At 40.5% G+C, this 12407-nt stretch overlaps 2 gene segments (V, D, J or C); both read right to left on the reverse strand.

Annotated features, from left to right (window-relative positions):
* Positions 1 to 1404: 1404 nt before the first annotated feature.
* On the reverse strand, positions 1405 to 2290 carry LOC139185435 (T cell receptor alpha variable 26-1-like). The segment is given in 2 exon segments: positions 1405 to 1805; positions 2251 to 2290. Coding segments are annotated over 2 exon segments (441 nt in total).
* A 9189-nt stretch (positions 2291 to 11479) lies between these two features.
* On the reverse strand, positions 11480 to 12154 carry LOC109564224 (T cell receptor delta variable 1-like). The segment is given in 2 exon segments: positions 11480 to 11793; positions 12006 to 12154. Coding segments are annotated over 2 exon segments (363 nt in total).
* Between the last annotated feature and the right edge of the window lie 253 nt (positions 12155 to 12407).

Raw genomic sequence — 12407 nt, forward strand, 5'->3', positions numbered from 1 at the left:
GAGACTGTTAAATAGAGTGACGTAAGTCAGAAAGAGAAAAAAAATTATATATTAGTGCATATATATGGATGCTATAAAAATGGTACTGATAACATTAAAAGTTATATATATTTATTTTAGACTCAGCCTGCATTGAGAGCAATATTAGTTATCTTAACCACCAGGTGGACATTGAAAATTGAATTGTAATAGTTTTATTTTTATTAAAGTGAAAGTGAATAAGTTATTTTTTAAAATTTCTATTGTAAACACATTTTTAAACTGTTGATTACTAGTTTTGTATTATGCTTTTTAATTTTAGTAGGCTATTTTAGAGAAAAATAAGTGCTTTTGAAACCATAGGAAGACAATTTTAGTTTGTGCTCTTATCTCAGACTCTGTAAATAATATCGATTCTCTGTCAGTAGATTTGGGGGTAAAAGGGATGGAAGATGAAGACCTGTATATTTTCACTGCCGTGAAAGTAAAGTGATCTGCAGACACTAACGTTCAGATGGACAGTTCAAGAATGGTTCAGTAGTAGCAGCACGTAGGCCTAGCTGCTCCAAGGCATGTGCGATCTTAGTTCTCCAACCAGGGACCGAACCTGTGTCCCTTGCACTGGCAGGCAGATTCTTTACCACTGAGCCACCAGGGTAAGCCCCACATGCTGCTTGCATGCCTGCATGCTAAGTCGCTTCATCATGTCTGATTCTTTGCAACTCTAAAGACTGTAGTCTGCCAGGCTCCCCTGTCCTTGGAATTCTCCAGGGAAGAATACTGGAATGGGTTGCCATCCCCTCCTCCAGGGGATCTTCCTGAACCAAGAATTGAACCTGGGTCTCTTGCAGCTCCTGCATTGCAGGTGGATTCTTTACTGCTAAGCCACGGGGGAACCCCCATGTGCTGCTTAAGGATTATCAAATTGATGAAAATGCCTTACAAAGGCAGGGTTTCCAGACCTGCCTAGGAAGTGAAAAATTATTATTCACTTAATTTTTGTTTCTTTCAAAAAACTTCTTCATGGGAAATATGAATGTTCTAGACTAACAACAATAACATTTCAGATCTTTCTCAGAGAGAGCAATTTGTTTCTGGTAAGCAGAACAACTGTAACACATCAGAGTCTAGACTTGGCCTTGGAGCCAAATGAGAGAAGCCTTTGGTACAAGGAGAATTATTTGTATGTTTCCCACTTCTTATGTTGGGACTAGCACACTGAAACCAACATTTGATTGACATGAGGAGGAGCCATAAATATTATTAATACCTCTTACTTTATTGCTATGTTAAAATTATGATTCTGACATGCCTCAAAATTCTTCTCAGATTCATCAGTAAACTAGGTGCTTATTCCTTGTCCTTTTTCTCTTCTTTTCTTTATGCATCTTCTTCCCTTTCCTTTCCCTTCATTTTCCTCATCTCTTACTGCTCTCTGACTCTCCTTCTAGATGACTCTAGATTTGCTTCTGTGACTGGTCTCCCCACTCTGTCCCCACTTCTTCCCACCAGAGATATTGCACAGGTGCAGCCCCGTCTGTCCCAGTGTGCCTCTCTCAGGACGCAGTAGTACACAGCGGTGTCTCTCAGGGTGACCTGGGGCAGAACCAAGGTGCTGGACTTTCTGTCTGAAGCTGTGGTCAGAGAGGCCGTGCTGCTGTTCACTGTGCCTCGTAAGCCGTGAATGACATACTGTGGACTCTGATTGGGATTTTGCCGATACCAATGTATATAGTCATTTCCACCAACGGTAGAGTGGTTACAAGGCAGGTTTACATCCTCTCCTTCAGCTGGGCTGAAGGTGGTCTTAGCATCAATCACAGTCCCTAAAGGGTCAAGAAAATAAAATTATCCCCTGACAACAAATCAGTATAATTCTGTGGATCAAGGGCACAACACTCCCCAAACTGTCTGGACTTACCCCCTACTCCAGTGTTTTTATCTATGTCCTGAGAAATATTATTGGTGCTTATTTTATAGGGACCAAAGACACACGGCAAGAATCTGAGAACTCTATAGGCTTTATCTCGGGGTCCTTGGCTCAATAACCCCAGAGAGTTCTTCCAACCTGCTTACTGCTAAGGTCTTTTCCGCATCATGGCTATGAATTAACCTGTCATGTAGAAGTTTGTACTCCCTAGCAAATGCATAGATCTGTTCTCAATTCCATTGCTATAATGCTGAATAAAACACAGGGAGAGGAGCAGAGAGCAAATGACCCTTACGGTTCCTTGGCCTCAAAGTCATCCCTTGTAGACACAAAACACTTACCCAAGGTCAGAAAAACAGTTACTCCATTCACCAGCCTCATATTTCAAGGACAAATCAGGATTGTGGGCTCAGAGCTCACACTTGTGTCTGCTCCTAGGCTTGTTTCCAGAGAACAGAAACAACTGCTGCTGTTAGAGACTTACAACCAGTGCAGGTATCTGTTGCAGTGTGTTGTTGCCAGGATCTGTTAGCCAATGATCAAGCAGTTCCTTGTCTAGGTCTTCCTTCCCTATTTTAGTAATGTCCTCCAAAGAAGGCGAGACATCCCCAACTCACAGGGTGTGTGCTGCCATCCTCTGTGAAGTTTAAAGTCTGGCTCTGGAAAAGGAAAACTGATCATGATGGTGTGCCTATCCAGAACCATTGCTCTTTCTTTTCTTCTTCAAATACATTTTCTAATGTTCCATGAAGCTTGTGGAAAACCTTGTTTGATCCCAGAAAACTGTACTGAGCTGTGCATTGTAAAGAGATAAAAATTCCCATCCATGTTCTAGCAAATGTATGTGAGATTTCAAAGTAGGCTGTGATTGCTCTGAGGGACAGGAAATATTAATAACATTGGGATAGAAAACTAAACATCTTCAGCTCGGACATTGGATCTCAGCATCCTGAAAAGGTCCTTGGAATCATGCATCTGTCTCCATCTAGGCACACATTTCTCAATACATCTGTTCTTGATATAGTAACTGATGACACAGATGGTATTCTCCTCATCTTCCTTGAACAATGGTCCTTAATCCTTATGTCCTCTATGCCCATGTTTGTACGTGCTCTGCACCAAAGATGCTGAGACAGAGAGAAAAGACAGAAGGGAAAGCAAACTCTCTGAGGTGGAGAAGGGTGGAGGTGGATGATCCTGGCAGAAAAAGAGGAGTGAAGAGAAAAGAGCGTAAGGAATAGGGAAGGGAAGAGTTAACCAGGGTGGGAAATGGGAAAGCAATGTTTAGGGAGGTACATGGAAAAGATTTAGGCTACCACATGCACTAAACAAAGGATTATAAAATCAAGTTGTCTAAAGATGATGAAAATCTTTTTTTTTTTTTTTCACTTTTCTGTGGAACATCAATGGAAAACATAAACTTCTTTCCTTGACAGCCAGAAAAGACCGCTGTTTCCAAATGATGCAGCCCCCTCTACTGACTGAATAAATGAACTACAGAGCTAAACTCCCACAGGATGTCAACCTTTTGAAATGTTTCTCAGATTGAAAGGTGAATATCCCAAGCACCTCCTACAGCTCAATTCCAGAAAAATAAACGACCCAATCAAAAAATAGTCCAAAGAACTAAATAGACATTTCTCCAAAGAAAACATACAGATGGCTAACAAACACATGAAAAGATGCTCAACATCACTCATTATCAGAGAAATGCAAATCAAAACCACAATGAGGTATCATTTTACGCCAGTCAGAATGGCTGTGATCCAAAAGTCTACAAGCAATAAATGCTGGAGAGGGTGTGGAGAAAAGGGAACCCACTTACACTGTTGGTGGGAATGCAAACTAGTAGAGCCACTGTGGAGAACAGCGTGGAGATTCCTTAAAAAACTGGAAATAGAACTGCCATACGACCCAGCAATCCCACTGCTGGGCATACACACTGAGGAAACCGGAATTGAAAGAGACACGTGTACCCCAATGTTCATCACAGCACTGTTTATAATAGCCAGGACATGGAAGCAACCTAGATGTCCATCAGCAGATGAATGGATAAGAAAGCAGTGGTACATATACACAATGGAGTATTACTCAGCCATTAAAAAGAATACATTTGAATCAGTTCTAATGAGGTGGATGAAACTGGAACCTATTATACAGAGTGAAGTAAGCCAGAAAGAAAAACACCAATACAGTATACTAACACATATATATGGAATTTAGAAAGATGATAACAATAACCCTGTATATGAGACAGCAAAAGAGACACTGATGTATAGAACAGTCTTTTGACTCTGTGGGAGAGGGATAAGGTGGGATGATTTTGGAGAAAGGCACTGAAACATGTATAATATCATATACGAAACAAGTCTCCAGTCCAGGTTCGATGCACGATACTGGATGCTTGGGGCTGGTACACTGGGACGACCCAGAGGGATGGTACAGGGAGGGAGGAGGGAGGAAGGTTCAGGATGGGGAACACATGTATACCTGTGGCAGATTCATGTTGATATATGGCAAAACCAATACAATATTGTAAAGTTAAAAAAAAATTAAAAAAATAAATCATTAAAATATCCTAGGGAAAAAAAAAAAAAGAAAGGTGAATATCCCTGGTATCTCAGTCGGTAAAGAATCTATCTGCAGTGTAGGCAATGGGAATTTGATCTCTGGATCAGGCTAGCTTCCTGAAAAGGAATTGGCTACCCACTCCAGTATTTTCGACGATCCAGTGGATGTTGGCAATTTGATCGCTGGTTCCTCTGCCTTTTCTAAAACCAGCTTGAACATCTGGAAGTTTATGGTTCAGGTATTGCTGAAGCCTGGCTTGGAGAATTTTGAGCATTACTTTACTAACATGTGAGATGAGTGCAATTGTGTGGTAGTTTGAGCATTCTTTGCATTGCTTTTCTTTGGGATTGGAATGAAAACTGACCTTTTCCAGTCCTGTGGCCACTGCTGAGTTTTCCAAATTTGCTGGCATATTGAGTGCAGCACTTTCACAGCATCATCTTTCAGGATTTGAAATAGCTCAACAGGAATTCCATCACCTCCACTAGCTTTGTTCGTAGTAATGCTTTCTAATGCCTACTTGACTTCACATTCCAGGATGTCTGGCTCTAGGTGAGCGTGAGTGATCACACCTTCGTGATTATCCTGGTCATTAAGACCTTTTTTATACAGTTCTTCTGTGTATTCTTGCCTCCTCTTCTTAATATCTTCTGCTTCTGTTAGGTCCATACATTTCTTTCCTTTGTTGTGCCCATCTTTGCATGAAATGTTCCCTTGGTATCTCTAATTTTCTTGAAGAGATCTCTGCTGCTGCTACTGCTGCTAAGTCGCTTCAGTCGTGTCCGACTCTGTGCAACCCCATAGACAGCAGCCCACCAGGCTCCACCGCCCCTGGGATTCTCCAGGCAAGAAGACTGGAGTGGGTTGCCATTTCCTTCTCCAATGCATGAAAGTGAAAAGTGAAAGTGAAGTCGCTCACTCGTGTCCGACTCTCAGCGACCCCATGGACTGCAGCCCACCAGGCTCCTCCGTCCATGGGATTTTCCAGGCAAGAGTACTGGAGTGGGGTGCCATTGCCTTCTCTGGAAGAGATCTCTAGTCTTTCCCATTCTGTTGTTTTCCTCTATTTCTTTGCACTGATCACTGAGGAAGGCTTTCTTATCTCTCCTTGCTATTCTTTGGAACTCTGCATTCATTTGGGTATATCTTTCCTTTTCTCCTGTGCCTTTCACCTCTCTTCTTTTCACAGCTATTTGTAAGGCCTCCTTAGACAGCCATGTTGCTTTTTTGCATTTCTTTTTCTTGGAGATGGTCTTGATCCCTGTTTCCTGTACAATGTAACAAACCTCCATCCATAGTTCATCAGGCACTCTATCTAACAGATCTAGTCCCTTAAATCTATTTCTCACTTCCACTGTATAGTCATAAGGGATTTGATTTAGGTCATCAAAATAGCAAGAGAGTTCCAGAAAAACATCTATTTCTGCTTTATTGACTATGCCAAGCCTTTGGCTGCGTGAATCACAATAAACTGTGGAAAATTCTTCAAGAGATGGGAATACCAGACCACCTGACCTGCCTCTTGAGAAACCTGTATGCAGCTCAGGAAGCAACAGTTAGAACTGAACATGGACCAACAGACTGGTTCCAAATGGAAAAGGAGTACATCAAGGCTGCATATTGTCACCCTGCTTATTTAACTTATATGCAGAGTACATCATGAGAAACACTGGGCTGGAAGAAGCACAAGCTGGAATCAAGATTTCCAGGAGAAATATCAACAACCTCACATATGCAGATGACACCACTCTTATGGAAGAAAGTAAAGTAAAGAGCCTCTTGATGAAAGTGAAAAAGGAGAATGAAAAAGTTGGCTTAAAGTTCAACGTTCAGAAAACTAAGATCATGGCATCTGGTCCCATCACTTCATGGCAAATAAATGGGCAAACAGTGGAAACAGTGTCAGACTTTATTTTTCTGGGCTCCAAAATCACTGCAGATGGTGACTGCAGCCATGAAATTAAAAGACGCTTACTACTTGGAAGAAAAGTTATGACCAGTCTAGACAGCATATTAAAAAAGCAGAAATATTACTTTGCCAACAAAGTTCCATCTAGTCAAGGCTATGGTTTTTCCAGTGGTCATGTATGGATGTGAGAGTTGGACTATAAAGAAGGCTGAGTGCCGAAGAATTGATGCTTTTGAACTGTGGTGTTGGAGAAGACTCTTGAGAGTCCCTTGGACTGCAAGGAGATCCAACCAGTCCATTCTAAAGGAGATCAGTCCTGAGTGTTCATTGGAATAACTGATGTTGAAGCTGAAACTCCAATACTTTGGCCACCTGATGCGAAGAGCTGACTCATTTGAAATGCCCCTGATGCTGGGAAAGATTGAGGGCAGGAGAAGGGGACAACCGAGGATGAGATGGTTGTATGGCATCACCAACTCCATGGACATGGGTTTGGGTGGACTCTGGTGGTTGGTGATGGACAGGGAGGCCTGGCATGCTGCGGTTCATGGAGTTGCAAAGAGCCAGACATGACTGAGCGACTGAACTGTGCTGAACTGAACCCACTCCAGTATCCTGCCTGGGTAAATCCATGCACAGCAGAGTCTGGTGGTCTGCAGTCCATGGTGTCCCCAGAGCTGGACACGACTGAGATACACACATCTTAGTTGTATGACCTCTGTTTTCATCTGTGTTTTCTTAGTTTTAAACCACTCCACAAATTGTTTTCATTGTTTCTGGCCACTTTCTTTGTCACACATCCTCAGTTGTTGGCTTCTTTGTAGTTTTCCTTTTGTCTTTTATCTTCCCATATTTAAAGTTTATTCAATGTTTATAAAGAGAGGTTGGTACACTTAAAGCACTCAAGAGTTATCTGTTTTCTGAATGAATAGATGAGTTGTTATTCATGAACTTAGTGAAAGAAGTTATGCTGAACAACTCTTGAAATTATTCCAAAAGCAATATTTCAATACTCTAGAAGTCAAGTTAAACAAAAGACTCCAACAGGATAAATAGAGGGTTATATTTGTGGACAAAATTCAAGAACAGATAACAAACATCACAAGTCTAGGATAGAGGAAAATTAAACCAATGATATGGGAATAAATATTATTCCCATATAAATATTTAACAAATATTCATAAATATTCTTTGGTAGTCTGTTATGTGGCAGATCACACACACACAAGTCAACACCCACTACTATTGAAAATATAGGAACAACTAAAAATGAATTCATTTGAGCTATGTAGGAATATATTATTTTACTATATTAGCAAAAGGTAGAAAAAAAACAAACGTTTTTGTTTCTTGGGTTCTTTGACTTTATTTTTTTAGAAGGCTGTACGAAACATTTCAAAGTGGCATTTTAAGTAATAACAAAAACTAAAAAAATGGAAACCAAAATATGAAGAATCTAAAAATAAGTTTTTTAGCCTATTGGCTCTTTTCAGAATTCTTAATTTTAGAAGATTATATCTTGACCATATGAGGTGAAGTGATCTTTCTTTGCTTGATGAAAACCAAAATAGTGTACTTTATTTACTTTTAAAAAGTCAAGAGAATTTGATGAAAGGCTAACGTCTCTGCATGATGAATATTCCCAACAATCCAAAAATAAAAGAAAAATTCCCAAATCTAATAAAGGGTATCAATGAAAATATCAAAGTCAATATTACTCCCTACAGGATCACAAACAAGACAGGTACTTCTATTCACTACTTCTATTCACTGTCCTAATGGAGGGCCTCGGATCAAACCAGGGAAGGAAATAAGATATATTAAGTTTGAAAAGGACAAGCAGAACTATTTTAATTTACAGATCATAAGTTTATACATGTAGAAAATACAAAGTACCTCTAAACAAGCCGTTTAAGAGCTAGAACCTATTAGTACATTGATACAGTCACCAAACACAAAAATCAATTTTATTTCTACTGCTACTGCTAAGTCACTTTAGTCGTGTCTGACTCTGTGCGACCCCATAGACAGCAGCCCACCAGACTCCCACGTCCCTGGGATTCTCCAGGCTAGCAAAAGCATTAGAAAATGCGATTAAAATGTCATTTATCAAATGCTTGGGAACTAATTTAATATAAGGTATGCAAGACCTCTTCTTGATTCCTCTCCAATAACTCTAGAATAGTTTTGATTTGACAGATAAAAATCACATAGGAGATGACAAATGTCCTCACTTCTGAGGTCTGGGGTAACTAACATAAATCATGGCCTGGTACTCAGTGGTAACCAGTCCTTGCCACCTACAGACACTAATGTCAGGAAAGACCATTTCCTAAGGCTGCTCAATGAAATAGTGTTTTCAAAACCCCAAACAAGAGGTTGGTACCGTCTGTTTGGCTGTTGAACTAAATCTGTTCTCATATTGACAGGTATCCTAGCTCTGTTCTGGCTATTTCAGGGCATAATTAATTCCCTGTATCCACATTTTTCTTAACCCAATTAGTCCTAGCTCTGGATTTGATGCTGGGCATTTAGGTCAATTAAAGTAAAAAAGCTATATGAAATAAAAGATAAAATTGTTATAAGTAGCCCTGCTTCCCAGGTGGCTCAGTGGTAGAGAGTCTGCCTGCCAACCAGGTGGACTATTTTTATTTACACATCATACGTTTGTACATGTAGAAAATACCCCTGCATTGGGAAGATCCCATAGAGAAGGGAGGGGCAACTGACTCCAGTGTTCTTGCCTGGGAAATCCTACGGACAGAGGAGCCTGGCGGGCTACAGTCCATGGGGTCGTGAAGAGTTGGACATGACAGAGACTAAACAACAGCAACAATGCAAGTCCTCTACAAAAATCTTAACATTAAAAAAAGAAATTAGAGAGGACCTAAATTAATGAAAGAAATTAGAGAGGACATAAATAAAGAGGTTATGGATCTAAAGACTCCATATGTTAAGATGTCAATTGTCCTAAATGAATTTATAAATTCAACACAATCCCAATCAAATTACCTCAATCTCTTGTAGTAGAAGCTATTCTATAACTTATGTGGAAGTGCAAAGACCTAGAATAAGCCTTGAATAAGACAAAGAAAACATGACTTGCATTTCCAGATTTCAAAGTGTGTATGAAGCCCCAGTAATTAAGATAGAATGGTCTGTTGATATGAGGATAAAATAAAGAAGTCAATAAACAGAATCAAGTCCAAAAAGAGGTCATAATACATGTGCCATCAATTTTTTTTTCTCTAAAAGTGCCTATGCAGCTCCACCAGGGAAAGTTGGTCTTTCTAGGATAATAGCTAGAATAATTGGCAATTTTTATTTTTTGGAAGTAGCATTGTTTTGTAGCTTTCTGTGTATAAGTTCTGTACATGTTTTCTTAGATTTATGCCTAAGGATTTAGGGTCTTTCTTGAGCCATTGTAAATAGTATTATATTTTTAATTTAGGTATCCACATGTTTACTGATAGTATATAAAAATGCATTTTATTTTACGTGTTTACCTTATATATCCCGAGACCTTCTGAACCCACTTAATAGTTGTAGGAGTTTTGGAGGGCATATTCTTTGGGATTTTCTACATAGATAGTAAATAGTGGTGATTTGACTGCCTTTCTGGCTTAAAAGATTGTTTATATATTTATTTGCTTTGCTTCACTGGCTACAACGCCCAGCACTTGCTGAAGGAGAGTGATTAAAGTAGATATTCTCCCTTTGTTCCCTTCCTTAGGGAAAAGTATAGTCTTTTACCAGTAAACATGCTAAGAACTGTTGAGGAACTTCTCCATTATTCCTGTGTTTCTTAGAGTTTCCACTATGGTTGACTATTGGATTTTGGCAAATGCTTTTTCTACAAATTGCTACTGCTGAACTAGCTCATCTTATTGTTGACTTATAACTCCTCCACTTCCCGTGAGATGTCCTCCTCATTTTCTTTGTCTTGGGCCAAGTATGTGTGTAGCATGATGGCAAATGACACCCACTTCTCTTCAAGGTCACCCAGTATTGTGAGACTGAAGGAGGTGAGGGACAGACAAGTCTGTGGGTTCCAGTTGTCCTCATAGTTCAAGTGTGACTTTGTCTGTCACGGTTTGTCCACACTTTTGTCCCCATCAGACTTTCCTTTACAAATGTTGCCTTCAGTTCAGTTTTGTTCAGTTCAGTTGCTCAGTTATGTCTGACTCTTTGTGACCCCATGGACTGCAGCACAGAAGGCTTCCCTGTCCATCACCAACTCACAGAGCTTACTCAAACTCAGGTCCATTGAGTCAGTGATGCCATCCAACCATCTCATCCTCTTTCGTCCCCTTCTCCTTCCACCTTCAATCTTTCCCGGTTTCAGGGTCTTTTCCAATGAGTCAGTTCTTCGCCCCATGTGGCCAAAGTATTGGAATTTCAGTTTCAGCATCAGGCCTTCCAATGAATATTCAGGACTGATTTCCTTTAGGATGGACTGGTTGAATCTCCTTGCAGCCCAAGGGACTCTCAAGAGTCTTATCCAACACCACAGTTTGAAAGCATCAATGATACTCTAAGCTGACTTAAAGTGAATTCAGGCTCAACACCAGATATGAAGATAACAACTTTGTACAGACTCGTCCACCAGCTCTAGCCATTGCCTGAGTTCTAATCCTGAGAACTAATCTCTTATTCTACATCACCCATGGTTCTGCTTTTCTGATTGTGCCCTGACACAAAGTCTAAGAGGAAACGATTAAGGAAATAGTTTTGATGGTGACTCCACACAACTAGACCCAGTTTTGTGATGAAGTAAAACTGCCAGTTTAAAATATAATGGGGCACGTTTTCAAATTTAAACAACTTTACACATGTTCTGTACAGTTGATTTAAAGTCAAAAATTCAAGTGGAGAATATATTAGTAGAAAATTACTCTGGACACCTGTTTCCAAATAACGTAAGAAGGTGCCTTTAACTGGAACTAAATCTTCTGATCCAGACCACAACTTAAATAACCACAGGACTATCATTTCTTGTCTGGGGTCTGTGGGTGTGCATTTCAGCTGGGGTCTTGCAGCAGAGGGGCTTTCTCTTACTAAGCTCTGGGGTTTTTGTACAGCTTTTCCTATTACTTCAAGCACTGTGAGTCACTGAGAGCACAGAAGTACTTTGCAGAGTCTTCCAGTTTTAAGGCTGAAATGGTGAGGCTGATGGATTTATCTGCTTTCTTAAAGTTTACAGAGTAGCGGTCTTTCCTTGCATTTGTCACTTCTGAACCCTGACGAATAACGTAAGTCATCTGTCCACTGGGAAGTTGCTTGTACCAGTAAAGGTAGTAAGTGCTCCAACTTGTTTCATACCGACAGTTCAGGGTGACTGACTGCCCCACATGGCTGGATACATCTGACTGGTCTTGAGTAACTTTCTGGGCCACACCAGATCCTGTGGGGGAAAAAAAAAATCAGAAAACAAAGATGGGGCAATGAATAAAATAGTGTAGGAGTTATTTAGGATCCAAAGGCAAAAAATTGAAATCATAGATGTCTGCTTTTCTCCAGTCCTCCTTTCCTCCCCAAGTCCCTGTGAAGCTCCACGCGCCTGTGTGCAGGCCTTTCACCCTGAACACTCCCACCCATGTTTGGAAGCATCCCTACCAGAGAAGGTGAAGGCCAGGAACACCCAGAGCAGACTGGAAAGCGGCATGAGGCATGGATTTCCCTGCGCAAATGTGCTTAGTTCTGCCTCAAGCTGAGAGTTCAGTGTCCTTGAGTGCCTGGCAGCACATATACATACTACCCGGTACCTGTGTGACTCCCCTCAACAGGAAGTGGGGGCTGTCATGTTCATAGACCACGTGGTCTGTGCATGCATGGGAAAAAGTCTGGCTCACCACAAACCTTTACTTTGTCTGCTTGTCTTTCCCTGGTCATTAAATTAGGCAGATCCTGAAAGAAGGCATGAAAAAAGCAATCAGCATTAAAATTTGAGCAGAGGAGAGCTGAATATTAGACAAGTTGATGGCCATTGATAATTTTTCAGCAAAATAGTTTTGCCAT

The sequence above is a fragment of the Bos indicus genome, chromosome 10 (assembly GCF_029378745.1).
Source record: "Bos indicus isolate NIAB-ARS_2022 breed Sahiwal x Tharparkar chromosome 10, NIAB-ARS_B.indTharparkar_mat_pri_1.0, whole genome shotgun sequence".
NCBI lineage: Eukaryota > Metazoa > Chordata > Mammalia > Artiodactyla > Bovidae > Bos > Bos indicus.